Source organism: Neomonachus schauinslandi, chromosome 9, assembly GCF_002201575.2.
Source record: "Neomonachus schauinslandi chromosome 9, ASM220157v2, whole genome shotgun sequence".
NCBI classification, from domain to species: Eukaryota; Metazoa; Chordata; class Mammalia; order Carnivora; family Phocidae; genus Neomonachus; species Neomonachus schauinslandi.
This window is the reverse complement of record NC_058411.1, coordinates 138195036-138212154: the sequence shown is the minus strand read 5'-3', so window position 1 is coordinate 138212154 and position 17119 is coordinate 138195036. Positions and strand designations below refer to the sequence as shown.

General features: G+C 52.8%; 1 protein-coding gene across 1 annotated transcript in view; it reads left to right on the top strand.

The window, feature by feature from the left end:
- The first annotated feature begins 5574 nt into the window (after positions 1–5574).
- Positions 5575–17119, top strand: part of IDH2 (isocitrate dehydrogenase (NADP(+)) 2) — a 16000-nt gene continuing 4455 nt past the window's right edge. The window contains exons 1-5 of the mRNA XM_021680544.1: positions 5575–5781; positions 14218–14309; positions 15194–15359; positions 16510–16670; positions 16755–16898. Coding sequence (XP_021536219.1) covers positions 5664–5781; positions 14218–14309; positions 15194–15359; positions 16510–16670; positions 16755–16898 — 681 coding nt within the window. The 5' untranslated portion in view covers positions 5575–5663. The remainder of the gene's footprint in view (positions 5782–14217; positions 14310–15193; positions 15360–16509; positions 16671–16754; positions 16899–17119) is intronic.

Here is a 17119-nt window from a genome sequence, read left to right as displayed (position 1 = left end):
CTATACCACACCTAACTTACCGGGTGATTTGTTTTAAAAAATAAAAAAAGTAAAATAAGAAACCTACATCTTGATTGTTCTTTTTCTGGTTATAAGAATAATGGGTGCTTGTTACATAATATTCAAACCACACAGAATTGTATATAGTAGAAATTGAGTGTCTCCCCTCATCCCCCCCCCCATGCTCTCTCTGGTGTATGTGCCTCCAATTTTTCACATATATGTATTTTTCATATATATGTGTATATATATTGATGGGGTATTTCTCCTCAACTTTCTGTTTTCACTTAATATATCACATTACAATTTTCTGCATCAGCAAATATAGATCTACCTCATTCTTAATATAAATGATAATTGGGGCACCTGGGTGGCTCAGATGGTTAATTGTCTGCCTTTGGCTCAGGTCATGATCTCCAGGTCCTGGGATGGAGCCCCGCATCTGTCCATTGGGCTCCCAGCTCAGCAGGGAGTCTGCTTCTCCCTCTCCCTCTGCCTCTCCCCCTGCTTGTGCTCTCTCTGTCTCTGTCTCTGTCTCTCTCTCAAAAAAAAATATATATATATATATAATGTGTATATATATATATATAACTGACAATGGACATTTACTCATTCCTAAGTTTTCCCTGGTATAAACAGTGCCACGGTGAACACCTTGCTCTTTTATGTCTCTAAATAATCTGGTGAGTATTTCCAGGGTGTCAGTCCTTCAGAGTGGAATTTCTGGATAAAAGGGTATGTGCATTTTATAAAAGGATGGAGGCTACCCAATTACCCTCCAAAGAGATGTTACTAACCAACACTCCCTCCAACCACATCCGCTGTATTTTGAAATGACCTCTTTACATATCCATCTCCTTGGCACCCCCAGCGGCTTGGGGTCCCCTCGGGAATGGAATGTGTCCTCTTGTCCATCCCTGGGTCACAACTGTCATGTCACAGGAGCTCATTCATGTGAATGAGTGCGTAATAGTAACAACAGCACTGTTAAAAAAAAGACAACAGGCCCAAAATGGAGTTTCTTGTGCTAAGCCCAGTGTCAGCGAACCAAGACCTGATACCTAATCCAATGGCAATTTTAGCCTCTCCCAGGAATCTGGGAGTCAATCTGGAATTACGTGGTCAGCACTAGAGAGGTGATTCGCCTGATAGATCCCTTCTGTCCTCCATAGGACGGTGACCTTGTCTGGAAACAATCTACTCTTTGCTAGAAACTTCCTTTTCCTGCTGCTTCTGCCTATAAAATCTTTCCTTTTGTACAGCTATTTGTAGCTCCTATCTACCTGCTAGATGGGATGTTGCCCAGTTCATGAATTGTTGAATAAAGCCAATAAGATCTTCAAATTTTACTCAGTTGGATTTTGACACCACCAACAGTTTTCTATTATGTGTGTCAGGCACCATTCTAAGCATCTTGCCTGCCCGAATTTCTTTAATTGAATAACTACTAGGAGTAGGTGTTGTTATAACCCCCATTTATAGACGAAGAAACTGAGGCTGGGGAGTTAAGTGACTTGCCCAGACAATGAGACAGTCATAACTAATGACTTCAGCAAACAAGCAGAAATCTTTGTGCTCCAGGAATATGCTGCCCACAGGGTAATGATGCCCCTGGTTCTTTTTTAATGCCTTTTTGATCATTTCCCCTTGCTCCATCTTCTGGATCTCCAGTTTTATGAGGGATTTTTAGGATTCACGTAGGCAACCTGAGAGAAAATTTCATAAAGTTAAATAGTATCCTAAAATCTTCCAAGTTCGAGGGCACCTGGGTGGCTCAGTCGGTTAAGTGCCTGCCTTCGGCTCAGGTCATGATCCCGGACTCCCGGGATCAAGTTCCTTCCCTGATCGAGCCCCACGTCAGGCTCCCTGTTCAGCGGGAAGCCTGTTTCTCCCTCTCCTACTCCCCTTGCTTGTGTTCCCTCTCTCGCTGTGTCTCTCTCTGTCAAATAAATAAATAAATCTAAAAAAAAAAAAATCTTCCAAGTTCGTTTCTGGACCCCATCTGTTATTTTTATTTATTTATTTATTTTAAAGATTTTATTTACTTATTTGACAGAGAGAGAGGGCAGGAGAGCACAGGCGGGGGGGGCAGCAGAGGGAGATGGAGAAGCAGGCTCCCCGCTGAGCAAGGAGCTGGATGTGGGACTCGATCCCAGGACTCTGGGATCGTGACATGAGGCGAAGGCAGACGCTTAACCGACTGAGCCACCCAGGCGCCCCGTCCATAGATTTCTTTGACAAAATTAAAATCAGAGTAGTATAGGGTGCTCTTTTATTGGGAGGGGGAGCCTGGGGAGTTGTTTACCTTGCATGATGACTTAGGTGTAAATGAATGCTGTGTGCCCCTCACCCCCAGCGCAGGCTTGAGAAGGTGGGCTTGGGGATGGGACGGGCTGTGTGGTGGGGGGATGGGAAGAGTCCACTTGATGGAAGGAAGGGGCCGTGCAAAGGCTCAGAGTCAGGGACTATTTAACGGAATGGCTAAATTTAGAGTTCTTGGGGAGAGGAAATAGTAGAAGAGAAGGATGGTGAGGGAGGTGAAGGCCGGGAAATGTTCTAAGCAATCAGACTTGACTGTGTCACGCCTGGAGAGCGACTCCAGGCGACTGCCCAGAGCCGGCTGGGGAGTGACTGCTCAGGGCTGGGCAGCCATAGTGTGATTGGGAAGGGGAGGGAAAAGACTGCTGGCAGGGACATCCATTTAGAAATGACCATAAATAGCTCTGCTATCAACACCGCCCCCCCACCCCCCTACCCTGCCTTCTTCTCCTCTTTTCTGATTTCTAATAATGGCATGACTATTTTTCTAACCCCCGGGATGGAAGTCTGAGTCACTCTGACTCCTCCCCCTGCCCAAGTCCAGCCAGTGGCCATTCCTGCTGATTCCATCTCTACCCCACCTCTGGAGTCTTGAGGGTCCTGCCAGGACCTCGTGTGAGGCCTGGCCCTGGTTCAGGGACTCTGGCCTCCCCTGCCCAGGCCCGGTCCCCTAGTCCCCAACGTCCTCTCGCTGCTGTTGCCCGATGTTACCCCCTGCCAACAAACACACCGCGCAACTAATGCCCTAGAGTGTCCACCTGGGTGAAGTGCGAGTCCCTCCCTCTCCCAGACGGCCAGGCCTGTCCACCCTCCTCCCAGATCGTAATTATCCTTAAGAGCCAGCTTGATGGGCATTCCTGCCCTAAACCAACCAGGGTGCCCCCCACAGAAGTAATTTCGTCTTTGACTTTGGTGCTTTGCTCATCACCTAAGCTCCTCTTGGGACACTTTCTTCTTGTGCCTGGTGTGTGGTGATGACACAGCTGTGTGTCTGGTTCCCCAAGGGTAGAGACCGAGTTTGGTGCCTCCACAGGGAACTTGCAGATGACCTCGTCTCAATAACTAATTGCTGTTGGATTAAAAACATGGAAGGGTGGGAGTTTCCGCTTCCGCTGACCCCAAGCTGAAGGATCTGAGCATTTTTCCTTTAAACACCATCGTTCTAGGGACGCCTGGGTGGCTCAGTCGGTTAAACGTCTGCCTTCGGCTCAGGTCATGATCCCAGGGTCCTGGGATCGAGTCCCACATCAGGCTCCCTGCTCTGTGGGGAGCCTGCTTCTCCCTCTGCCTCTGCCTCTCTCTCTCTGTCTCTCATGAATAAATAAATAAAATCTTTAAAAAACAACAACAACAAAAAAAACACCACCATTCTATGAAATGGCTCTCAGGGCCAGTAGCTTGCACTGCCAGGCATTCCAGACAAGTGCAATAGATAGGGACTCTGTTTTCTCCTTCTTTCTTCTTACAAGAGCAATAGACTGTGAGCCAGGCATATGGGTATGAACTAGAGTTCTGCTACTTCCCAGCTGTGTGACGTTGAGTAAGTGTCCTGACCTCTTCGAGCAAATGTCAGCTGTCTCACCAAATAGGCACCGTATGTGGAAGGCGGGCATGGAGCTGGAGCCCTGGGAGGCAGGGACTGAAGACGTTAACCTGAAGACGTTGCCTCACTGCCCTGGGCTACTGCTGGGTTTGCAAAGGATACACGTGCCCCCACCCTCTCTGCAGGTGATGGCTAGACTCTGGAACACACTGAGGCTTCGGTGCTGCCTCTCACCAGGGCTTCTGACACCATGCAGAGGCACAGATGAGCCCCTGGGGGTGGGCAGCAATTTCTTCATGGCCATTTCAGAAGTGGTAGAATGGGTAGCTGACATCCATAACAGAAGGATCCTCAGGGGGTCCTTTCTCCCAGGTGACAGGTATGGACACCAAGGCCCAGGTGCCTGATAATACCAGGATGGCATAAAGGCAATACCAGAGGCTTCCAAGGTCTTTAGCTGTGTTTTGAACAAGAGGACTGGGAACAGAATGAAAGGCAACATGAGTCATTCTGGGACACGCTGGCCTAAGATCAGGCCTTTGACTGAGACCTCAGACTTTGGCGGGGAGGGGCGTCCAAAAGCAACCTCCCCTTGGATCCAGTCTACTGGGTCTCAGGGCCAAAGCAGTAGCTCTGCCTGGTTGGGACAGGGAGAAGGAAGCACTGAAGTCAGTAATTCAAGGTTGCTTTCTTGGCCCAGCCCCATCTGGCACTGTTGACTGTGAGGCAATGAAGGGGAGAGCTGGGGACACAGGGCAGAAAGAGGTTGCTAGTATTTGGAGTGAGTTGGTGTGACCAGGAAAGTGGGGGCTGGGGTCAGATTTTTCTAAATAAAACCCAGCTCCAGCTGGTGTCTCATTTCAAGAACATGGGCGATGAGACTGGTTGCTTGCGACAGAACCAATCAGTATTGTGTTCTGCATGCAAACAGGCAAAGGTGGAACTGTTTCCCCGGGTGGATCCTGAACTCCTTCGGTGCAGGCTGCATGAGGACTCGTCTGGATCGTGATAAGCATCAACTACAACCGTTGAGCCGAGGGTGTGCCCCAAGCCTTTTCCTTGCGTTATGTCACCCACCTCTCCTGGCAGCCCTGTTACTGTTACAATTCCCATTTCGGACGGGAGAAAACAGAGTCCGGCTAGGCTGAATAACTTCGAGGATTAGCAGCTTGACCTGGTGAGAAGCAGAGGAGAAGAGATTTCAGCTCTTGACTCGGATCAGTCTACGCAACTCGTGTGGACAGGAGTATCTGAGCGCGAACTTGAGGAGCCGACGGGCCCGTGGTCTTAGTCCAAGAACACGGAACCCGCACTTGGTTAATGCGAAGGAGTTTCAGTCCAGTCAACGCGAAGGGCGCAGGCGTTTGCTCACTTTGGGGGTTCAAGCTGATTTGTCAGCAACTGACACCCAGGTTTAAATAGGGCATCCCGGAGAGAGGGGTTTAGCCCCGCTAACAGCTACCCTAATCCCCCAGCTCAGACCCCGGCTCGCGCATCCCGGCGGGTCTGTCGATCTCTAGCAGCAGCCCCTTGGCTCCAAAGGAAGCGCGCTCTGGGCGCTGGGGCGGGGTCCGGCTGGCGCGGGGGAGCGGGGCGGGGGCCCGGAGGAGGCCGGCCAGGCCCCGGCCCCGCCTCCTCCCCGGCGAGGCCCAATCGGGTGGCGGCGCCCGACATCCCCGCCCCGCCCCTGCCCGCGCGCGGGCGCCGGGCAGGCCTCGGCGGCTCGCAGCCAGGCGGCCCGGAGCAGCACGGGCGCTGGGATCTCGCCTGCCTCGCTCGGTTCGCTCGCCTGCTTGGCGGGATGGCTGGCTACCTGCGGGTCGTACGCTCGCTCTGCAGAGTCTCCAGCTCCGGCGGGCCGGCCTGGGCGCCGGCAGCCCCGACGGGCCCCAACTTGCAGGAGCAGCCGCGGCGCCACTGTGAGTGCCACGAGCAGGGTCCGGGCGGGGCGGGCTCCAGGCACCGCGACGTGGCGGCCTCCCGGGCGGGGACCTGGGAGCGCGAGTCGGGACAATCGCGGGGCCGGGGACGGCGGGCTTGGCACATAAAGAGCGGGGGGGGCGGAGACGCGCTCCCCGGCCCCCGGCTCTCTGACCGCGCCAGGCGCAGGGGTGGGGACTTGAAGGACGGTGGCAACTGGTGGCCCTGGCACGGCAGGTCCTGCGGCCCTGCGCGGGCGGGGGTTCCGGGCCTCTCCGCGCCCCCAGGTATTCCTGTAGGGGGTGCTGGGGGGGGCCCGGGAGGGGGACAGGCCAGCGAGTACCCGGCCCGGTGTTCCGTGAGAGGGATGGTCGCGGCGCGGGCCCGGCTCAGACAAAGGCGGGGAGGAGGCTGCCGCTTCCCCTTCCTCTGCAGCCCGGCGCTCTGTAACCCCTCCTCGCTGTCAGGCCCGCGTCAGCTATTTTTGGAGGCTTTTACGCGACAGCTGGAGGAGCGTCCTTTTTATTTTACCTTTTGTTTACCCCCACCCCCCACCCCGGTCTAACTTAAGTCTCCATCCTGGGGCCTCTCCTTGGCCTGACCTGCCTTTTCTCGCCAGCCCATCCTGCGCTGCTCCTTGGCCTGGCCCTCTCTCCCAACTGGGAGACTGGGTTCCTGGGCAGCCGCACCAAAATGCCACTTTCCCGAATAGTTCCTCACTGCTTCTGTGGTAGCCTTAGCACCCTGCTTAGGAGAGAAGACAGTAGTCGGGTCAGAACGAGCAGGATTTAGCCTGAATCTCCATTACCAACCCCTCCCCCGCCCCCTGTGGCATGTGGGCATTGGCCGGCACCGAGGCTCTCCATTGCCAGCTACAAAAGGCAGGGAGAATGTAGGTCTCTTGGCCCTGTCTCTTTTGCCTGTTGCCGCGGAAACCCCTTTCCTGACCTGGCCTGCAGCCCCTCAGAGTGAGTGAGGACAGTGAGGAAGAGGGAGTGGGGCCCAGGCAGCTGGGCCTTAACTGTTAGGGTAGGTAATCTTTAACGAGTGTCGGAGCAGCTGACCAGAATTGGGGAGGAGGGGGGGAGAGCTTGGTCCCCCACCCCCACATCTCCTGCCAAGAAGAAAGGGGCATTTCTGCTTTTGTACTAATGGGATTTGTCTCTAAGTGGTCAGTCCTGCAACTCCAAGGTTCTAAGTGCCCACAGGCCCCAAAACAGAGTTTCCCATATGGCAGAGTTTCCTTTAGCAAAATGGAGTGGGAGTTAGGTACATTCTCCAGGTCTCCCCTTTTCTCCTTTGCATTGATGGTAAGAAAGAAAGTTCTTTCAGTCGTAGGTCCTTCCAGAAGTCCCCAAGCGGATGGGTTATTAATGGGGCCAATACGTAGTATTTGAGTTGGACAAGAGATTACAACTGTGGCCTCTGCTAGTTTGTTACCTGGCAACGCTGCGGGAGGCAGAATATTTGGCATTCCCCTTGATGACAAGGAAAGAATATTTTTTTTTTTGGCTAAAACACTCCTGTGTCTTTGCTGCTCGGTAATTCCCACGTCTCTAGTTTTGCAGTTCCTAGGCCTCCAGCGATTGCTGCTGGTGGTTCTGATATGCTGGCCTTTGGGAAAGTGAGGGTGGGCTCTGCCCAAGCGCTCACTGGGAGAATGATCTTGTCTGGCCTTCCTTAGCTCCACTCCTCTCCCGGGAACTTCTTGATTTTCTCACCCTACCTCTTAACTTTTCAGACCTTGGTGACTTGCCTGAACTCTTAGATTCCAGGGCAGATTATTTAATGATTGTTCAAAGTTCTGCAGACCCACCGGTGGAGTTATTAACATGTTCTCCACTGAAGCTGGTTTCAACCACATCAGATAAGACCACTGCTGCCCCATCAGAGGTTTACCCCAGCCCCCAAATCCTCCATGGGAGCTTGGAGCCTCTTGTGCTGGTTCCATTCAGGGTATGAGGTGCTGGACACCGCCCTCTGGTTACTGGAAGCTAGGCTCTGTGACCTGCCCTGGAGTTTACACTAATGTAAATGCATGTTTAAAATGCCAGTGGATTGCACATTTTAACACAGTATGAAGTGTGAGCTTTTCCAGGGCAAGTTGCCCATTGCCTGGCAGAGATGCCACCCATGTACATTTGTGATGGTCTGGTGCAATCTGCTGGTGAGAATTTGCCCAGTCTCTGTGTGGCAATGCATCCCAGGGTGGGGGGGCGGGGATGGGAGGGAGCACATTTCATCCCAAGAGGAGGGGAGGGAAGGGCAGCAGCTTACGATAGACCAAATTGACTGTGACTTGACATTCACTTGTGACTTCAACAACTATTGTGTTCTCCTGTGTTTCAGGCAAGGTGCTGGGGACAGAGCCAGGGGTAGGAGGCAAAGATTTCTGCCCTTGTGGAGCCTAAATTCTAATGCGGGGACAGTCAGTAAAACAAGGTCGAAGTTGGCTAGTATGGAGTAAAGGAACACTGGCTAAGGGGAACAAATCGGGGCCAGGCAGGTGTGCGTGGAAGTTTGGATGGGGTGGCCAGAAAAGACCTTGAATGAAGCGCTAAGGGAAGGAAGGAAACAGGCCGTTTGGTTGTCAGGTGCCAAGGCCATGCTGGGGGTGTCCTCCTTTGCTTGAGGGAGGAGTGCCTGCGGCTGGCACAGAGTTGGGGGGGCAGTGACAGATTAGGTCAGGCCTCTGGGGGCCTTGCATTTTTGAGGACTTGGACCTTTACTCTGTGTGAAAGGGGAAGCTTTGCAGGGTTTTGAGAAGAGTATGGCCTGATTTACATTTTAACAGGAGCACTCTGGTTTCAGCGTCTTGGTAGGCTTGTAGTCCTAATCTGGCAAGAGATGGTGGGGAAAAAGAAAGAGAGCGAAATGGTGACGGGCACCTGGGTGGTAACACTGGGAGTGGTGACAAGGGACTGGATTCTGATGTATTTTGAAGGAAGAGCCAATAGGATTTTTTGATGGTGCAGATGTGGGTGTGAGGGAGTGGAGTGGAGGATGACACCAAGGAAAACGCTAGAGCCTCTTCCAGATCGCTGCCCTGCCTTCTTGAGCTCCCAGGAACTGGGGGCTTCCCCTCACATTCTGCTGGGCCATGCTGGCCCATCAGCTTCTCTGCTGACCCGCGGCCAGGGTGGGAAAGTGGCAAAGCACTTACTCTTGGGGGGAGGCTGTCTTGGGAGAGACCTTCAGCCTTGAGTTTGGAGCAGCAGGCCGATCTCGAAACTGGGGACAAGTTTTGATATCCTTACTTGGTGTTGGGTGCTAGCAGTCCAGATGAGGAGGAGAATTGGCCTGTTGGGTCGCCTGTGACTGGTATAATTCCATCCCACACTGTGACCAAGAGGACATGTGCAACATGGCTTCTGAAGATTTCATGGTGGCTGGCCCTTGGAAGCTGTCAGGGAGGCCCATGTACTGTTCCTTGGATTTCGGATTGCTTGTCATCATTTGTCACCCAGAGAGGGGCACACGACGGCGGTGTCTTTACCATATTGGCCGAACCACACACCAGGTCGCCAACTCTGATGTCTTGGGGGCTCCTCTGGAGGGTACATAATGGGCCTGGAATCAAGGAGAATGTGTGCGTGAGCACCAGCTCAGTGTGGGGGAAGCAACTCATGCTTCAAGAAGAGACTGGAGGGGCGCCTGGGTGGCTCAGTGGGTTGAGCATCTGCCTTCGGCTCAGGTCATGATCCCAGAGTTCCAGGATCAATCCCAGTGTCAGGCTCCCTGCCCAGTGGGGAGCCTGCTTCTCCCTGCCCAGTGGGGAGCCTGCTTCTCCCTCTCCCTTGCCTTCTCCCTCTGCCACTCCCCCTGCTTGTTCCCTCTCTCTGTCTCTCTCAAAGAAATAAATAAAATCTTAAAAAAAAAAAAAAGAGAGACTGTATTTTTATGTAAAATCTCCTGGGTTGTTCTCCCCCCCACCCCCCCTCCGCCGACCCCCGGTTCAAATTTTTAAAAACTAAAAAAAAAAATCTTATTTCTTATTTTGTATTGTGGTAAAAACCACACAATAAAAATTTCCATCTTAACCATTTTTAAGAGTGCAGTTCAGTAGTGTTAATACTTTCACATTGTTGTAAAACCAATCCCCAGAGCTTTATCATCTTGCAAAACTGAAACTCTGTACCCATTAAACAACAGTGCCCCACCCCCTCCTCCCCCAGCTCCTGGCAACTCCCCACCCTTCCACTTTCTGTTTCTATGAATTTGACTACTCGAGGTACCACCTGTAAATAAAATCAGACCGTAGTTTTCTTCTTGTGCCTAGCCTGTTTCAGTCCTCATAAGTCCTCCAGGTTTATCCCTGTTATAGCTTGTGTCAGCATTTTCTTAATTTTTAGGGCTGAATATTCCACTCTCTATATACCCATTTAAAAAATAGTCCATTTGGGGGCGCCTGGGTGGCTCAGTCGTTGGGCATCTGCCTTCCGCTCAGGTCATGATCCCGGGGTCCTGGGATCGGGCCCCGCATCGGGCTCCCTGCTCGGCTGGAAGCCTGCTTCTCCCTCTCCCACTCCCCCTGCTTGTGTTCCCTCTCTCACTGTCTCTCTATTTGTCAGATAGATTAATAGAATCTTTGAAAAAAAAAAAAGTCCATTTAAAATTTACTGACGTTCTGGGTAAGGTACAGGAATTATGAAAAGCTTAGGCAGTGTGGCTATTAATTCCTTGCATATTTATTATTGCTTCTAATTTATTATAAGAGTTACCTCCCAGAAATGTTAATCACAGCCGTACTGAAAGTGTTTGGGATGGGGTAATGCTGTCTGGGTTAACTATACCACATTGTAAGTCCACTGGCCGTCCAAGGGGAAACTGGCTTTGTGGAATTTGAAACAAAAGAAATTGAGCAGCAAAAGCTATTGAGGTAGGTCCCGATCCATCGCTGTCACTAACCATGCCGGCACTTCCTTTTTTTTTTAGCTTCCAAGCAAGTCCATGCACATTTGAGTGGTGGGGAGCCCAGTCTTGGAGAAACTTGGAATTAGGAACATTGTTTAACCTTTGGAGGGACGTTTCTCTTAACCTTCTTGGATTAGTTTCCAGAGTCCTCTTCTCTCGAAGGCTCATACCACATTTTGTTCATCCTTTCGTTCCTTGATGGACACTTGACTTGCTTCCACCTCTTGGCTATTGTCAATAATTCTGCTATGGACATGAATGTACAAATACCTCTTTGAGACCCTGCTTTTATTTTTAATTTTTTTTTTTTAAGATTTTATTTATTTGCGAGACAGAGAATGAGAGACAGAGAGCATGAGAGGGAGGAGGGTCAGAGGGAGAAGCAGACTCCCCGCTGAGCAGGGAGCCTGATGTGGGACTCGATCTGGGACTCCAGGATCATGACCTGAGCCGAAGGCCGTCGCTTAACCAACTGAGCCACCCAGGCGCCCTGAGACCCTGCTTTTAATTATTTCGGATATATATCTAGAAGTGGGATTGCTGGACCATGTGGCAATTCTCCTTTTTTTTTTAAGGGGGGAGGGGCAGAGGGAAAGGGAGAGAGAGAATCCCAAGCAGGCTCCATGCCCAGAGCAGAGCCTGAGCACCCCTCACCCCCCACCCCCCACCCCATCTCACAACCCTGAGATCATGACCTGAGTGGAAATCAAGAGTTGGGAGCTTAACCGACTGAGCCACCTGGGTGCCCCTGGACAATATGGCAATTCTATCTTTATTTTCTATCTTTAATTTTTTGAGGAACCATCATACTGTTTTCCATAGTGGCTGCAACATTTTACATTCTTACCAGCTGTACACAGGGTTCCAGTTTCTCCACATCCTCACCAACACCTGTTGTTTTCTGTTGGGGGGTGGGGGTTGTTAGTTTGTTTTTTTTTGATAGTAGCTATCCTCATGGGTGTGAGGTGGTATCTCATTGTGATTTTCATTTGCATTTCCCTAATGATTAGTGCTATGGGGTGACTTTTCATATGCTTCTTGGCCATTTATATATCATTTTTGAAGAAATATCTGTTCAAGTCCTTTGCCCATTTATTAATTGGTTGTTATTGTTGTTGAAATCACCTGATTTTAAAACCTTGGTCACCAATCAATATATTATTTTTTAAAAACCCTGCCTGAGCAGGGTCGTTTTTCTGTGATTGTTTGTAATTTTGTAATTGTTGGTAGTTTTTATTTTATTTTTTAAAGTAGGCTCCATGCCCAGTGTGGGGCTTGAACTCACAACCTTGAGATCAGGAGTTGCATGCTCTACTGATTGAGCCAGCCAGGCGCCCCAAGTCTCTGCTGCTTTGGCTCCCATGGCTGCTGACTTTTTTTTTTTTAATTTAAGATTTTATTTATTTATTTGACAGCAAGAGAGTGAGAGCACAAGCAGGGGGAGCGGCAGGGAGCCTGATGTGGGACTTGATCCCAGGACCCTGGGATCATGACCTGAACCAAAGGCAGACACTTAACCAACTGAGCCACCCAGGCGCCCCACTCCTGACTCTGTTAATAGCCCGGCTTGCCCTCTCTCTCCATCTGTAGGTTTCCCCTCACATACTCACTCCTTGAGGCCAGGCACTGTTATGTTTTTCTGTTTCAGGAAGAGGTGCTTAGCACCTGGTTGTTTGGGCCCTGTGTCCTCTGAGGGTTTGACACCTGCAGGCACAGCAGGGAGGGCTGCCCGCTGTGATCTTGACATTGAGTTCTGCATGTAGGAGGTGTGTCCACAGCCCACAGGTTGCTGTGTGTGAAACCCAAAACTTGAGTGGAGCCCAGGTGAAGCTGAAACCTTCAGGACTGGCCCCAAATGAATTCTCCTTAGGGATTATGATTATGGCAGATTCAGTAGAGTTAAAAAAAAAATCTTGATTAGCTCTCATGACATTAACGCTTAAGAGATGCTCTTAAAAACTAAGCTAGCTCTGCAACAGCCCAGTATACTTTCTGCAGGTCCTAAAGCCCTTTATACTCAAGCTTTCAACCAGGTAAGGTAAAGGAATTTTGTAACTTGGGTCCAAAGGCCCCTTCGAATCCTGGAAAGGGTGGTAGAGCTGGGTGCACCTTGTTCTGTAGGGCATGGAATGTTTGGAGTCTGTTTGCTTTCCGCTTCTCTGCATGTGACCCATGAGGGTGTCCAGAGGCTGCGCTTGAACCAGAGACCTGGGATCTATCCTGACTTCTGACACAAGCCACACTCCCTGGGTCTCATTTTTCTTCCTAAATAATCTCTCAAATTCTTTTTAGGTTAAAAAAAAAAATCTGTTTGCATATCCTTGAGAGATTATTTTTAGATTTAAAAAAATCTATGCACATCTTTGGAAAGTGAGTCATTTTGCTGCACATAATTCACCTTTTTCTCAGCGGGCTGGGGAAGTCAGCATGAATCACGGTGGTGGTGTGTGTTGTCGGACAGTGATATGTTTGGGGTTGTGGGGTTTTGGCCACTTCTGTTTTACATGTGCGTAGGTGGTCATGCTTTTTTAGTCTTGGCCTGCTTTTTACAGACTTCTGTCCCTTGCTGTCCACCTAGCGGTGGTCACTTCTTCTGACCATTGGTGTTTTTAAGTGAGCATCCTGGTCCCCTGTTCGGACTTGCTGTCTAATCTCTGGTGAGGTGAAAGACCCAGCACTCCATCTGTAAGGATTGTGCGTAACATAAGAGTCCATGGGCCCTGAGTGAGGGCTGAGGAGGCTCTGCTGGGGACAGAGCCCCACTCTCAGCTGTCCTGCCTGCGTTCCAGCAGCGAGTGAACTTTCTGGTGATGGAGGCCCGGCTGTAGGTGTCGCACAGATCTGCTTGCGCGACTCTGCAGTCACTGCCTCCTCCCGGCTGTGCGTAGAGGAACGTGCTAGCACGTGGGTACCTCCTCTGTCTGCTCCAGGCTGAGGCTCAACAAGCTCCCTCCAGGTAGCCTGCACTGATTTAATGCGGTAGGCCGGTTTCCTGAGTTTTCTTTGGAATTCACTTCCCAGACTGTTGGTTTTTCTCATGAGTCAGACTTTGCTTGGAGAGCCTCCCCCGGCTCCTCTTGTCCTCAACCATCTCCCTGGACCTTAGATGCTTCTCTGACGGGACTGGCTACCCTGAGCCAGCTCGTATTGAGGGTTCTGAGTTCTAGTCCAGATGCCCTAAGCCACTCTTTCCATCGAGAAAGGTGTGACTCCTGGTAGATGTATTGTCTTCAAGCAGTGTAACCTGTGTCGGTCTCTTCTGCCTTCAGATTCCAGGGGAGAGGGTCTGACCGGCCAGGCTGGCATCCTTCTGGCCAGTCCTAGGTGGCCATCCTCAGTGGGGGATCCAGGCCCCCCAGGTGGCCGGGGAGCTGCTCCTGCTGAGGGGGACGGAACGTGGGGAGCTGGGCCCTGGCTGACATGGCTCCCTCCTTGGTGAAGGGCAGGTCCGGCCGGGGAGGAGAGGGGCTCCCCCACGAACCTCCCCAGAGGTGTGATGCGCTCTGTGTGCCCGGTTCCAGATGCCGACAAGAGGATCAAGGTGGCGAAGCCGGTGGTGGAGATGGACGGCGATGAGATGACCCGGATCATCTGGCAGTTCATCAAGGAGAAGGTAGTTCCTCCCAAAGCGGGCGGCTCTCCGCACGGCCTCCTGGGCCCCGTGTCCGGTCCCAGGGCTCACCCGCCACCCTGGTGGGCAGCAACAGCCTTTTTCTGTCCTTCTATCCACCTTTCTGTCATGGCCACACATAGTTTTCACGACGTCAGGCAGGGGCCCGGCCTCAGCCGTCTGTCTTGTGCTGGTACCAAAGCCCACATGTTTTCCAGAATGGGTGCACATTCAAGGCCCATCCTGTATCGGGTCCATCTTGATGCCCCACAGTCCGATGTGCGTTCTCCAGGGAGTGGAAAGAGCAGGGCTGGTGTGCCGGGCAGCGTGCACACCTTTCCTGGGCGGTTCAGGGACGTTATCTGGAGTCGTGGCTGTGGTGTGTCGTCGGACAGCGATACGTCCGAGCCATCGAGCCGTCATGGCGGAGGGCTCCCAGCGTGGCTCCTTGGCTTCCCCAAAGTCGCTGTGGTCTGGATCTGCCTGGAGAACTTGTCCATGTGAAGACCCCTGTATTGTGTGTGTGTCCACAAGAAGGTCGAGAATTGCCACTTCTGAATGGGGAGGAGAAGGGAACCCACCGTACAGAGAAATCTAGATGCACTTGGGGTTGGGGTTCAGCTGAGTTGGTGGGCCATCACGGTCCATGCTAGGGGCTGAGCCCTCTGAGGGGCTGCAGCCTGGTCTGCTGGCCTCTTTCCAGAGAGCCCTGCATCCTGACAGCTTCTGCCTGGCCCCGCGGAGGAATGGCTGATCCCACCCTTCTGGCTGTGCTGCCCGCTTCCTCCACTGGCCTTCCCTGACTGGGCGTCCTGTGCCATGGCCCACACATGCCCCTGAGTCACAGACATCTGGGCTGACGCCTTGCCCCGGTCATCTGTCTCTAGCTCATCCTACCCCACGTGGACGTCCAGCTCAAGTACTTCGACCTGGGGCTCCCACACCGTGACCAGACCAATGACCAGGTCACCATAGACTCTGCGTTGGCCACCCAGAAGTACAGTGTGGCCGTCAAGTGTGCCACCATCACCCCTGATGAGGCCCGTGTGGAAGGTGTGAGGGTGCGGAGGTGGGTGGGCCGGGGCAGTGGGGGCTGGGCCACGAACCCGGGAGACGGGAGCCCCAGGGGTGCCTGCAGATGAGGCTGGGCAGGGTGTTGTTCCCAGGCCCGTGGTGTTTGTGCTGTGCTGTGCGGCTCTGGCCAGGGTAGGGGTCGTTGGCAACAGCGAGGAGGAAGCTCATGCAGGCACAGTAAGGACGGCCTCTTTGGGCAGCCTGCCCCTCTGGGCTCCTGGACTGTTCTGCAGGCAGGTTTACGGAGAGACCTTGGGGCCACCTCTGGCCAGCAGAGTGCTCTGTGTCAGGCTCATATCCTTCAGAGCCTCAGAGGGCGCTGGGGAGCATTGCTTGGATCTCACCACCCACTTGGCACCGCAACTCTGTCTCAGAGAGGTGCCCTCACCAGGCTTGGACTGGCTGCTGGGCCCGGGTTCTGGGACCACTTTCGAGGGTTCCATGAAATAGGGCACCAGTGTGTGGACAAAGGGGCCGGGTTTGGAAAATTCGAGAAAGGGTAGCTTAGGGGCTCGCGGAGCTCTTTCTCTCTTGCTACGTCCTGCAGTGTGAGGGAGCTGGAAGGAGGCATTCAAGGCCCGTTTCCCAAACGCTCCAGAGCTCCTCCCGTCTTTCGGGTGCAACCTGACCTTAGGCTACTGGAATCATCTCCGTGCTAAACTCTTTTTGCAGGTTTTCTTTTATTTCTCCCGAGCCCCGGGATTTAGGCATCCCTATTTTGTGGACAAGGAAGTAGGGAGTCACTGTCTTAATAATGTGGGCTGGACCCCGTGGTTCGTGGCAGTACCACGGCTAGAACAGCACGTCTGCTGCAAGGCCGGGTGCTGCCACGGCCGAGCATGATGTGGGAGCCGCTTTAGGAAGAAGTTTATTTAATCCTCACCGCGACCCTTAGCAATCATTTCATTTTATAGCTCGGGTTAAGCCACCTGCATAAAACTCACAGTTAGAGGTGGTGGAGTTAGACCCTGAAGCCAAGAAATCTGATCCCACAGCCCACACGTTCATATTCTAGACATTCCCCAGGATGATTTCCAGGGCCCCCGTCTGGCCGCGTTCTTGCCTAGGGTTCAAATTTTGGTTGGAAGGTGGGGGCTGCAGCCGGGCCACTTCGTCTCTGTCCTCACAGAGTTCAAGCTGAAGAAGATGTGGAAGAGTCCCAACGGGACCATCCGAAACATCCTCGGGGGGACCGTCTTCCGGGAACCCATCATCTGCAAAAACATCCCCCGCCTCGTCCCCGGCTGGACCAAGCCCATCACCATTGGCAGGCACGCCCACGGCGACCAGGTTGGCCCCGGAGGGAGCTGGCTCGCACTGGCCTGGGACCCTCACCCGGACCCCCTGGCCTGAGCCGCGCTCTTGTCTCCGTAGTACAAGGCCACGGACTTTGTGGTGGACCGGGCCGGCACGTTCAAGATCGTCTTCTCCCCGAAGGACGGCAGTGGCGCGAAGGAGTGGGAGGTGTACAACTTCCCCGCCGGCGGCGTGGGGATGGGCATGTACAATACGGACGAGGTGAGGCCCCGGCGCGCGGCTCCCTGTGGACTGCCGATTCTGACTGCCCCGCGACAGCGGCCTGAGGAAGCTCCGCGGCCTGCGAGCAAATGCATCGGGATGCGTTCAGGGGGACCCGCAATGTGCCTGGGGTGGAGTGGGGCGGGCGGACTCCTGCTTAGCCAGATGCTCCTGCTGTGCTCCTTCTCCGACACCCCGACTTCCTGTGCTCCTTCTCCGAC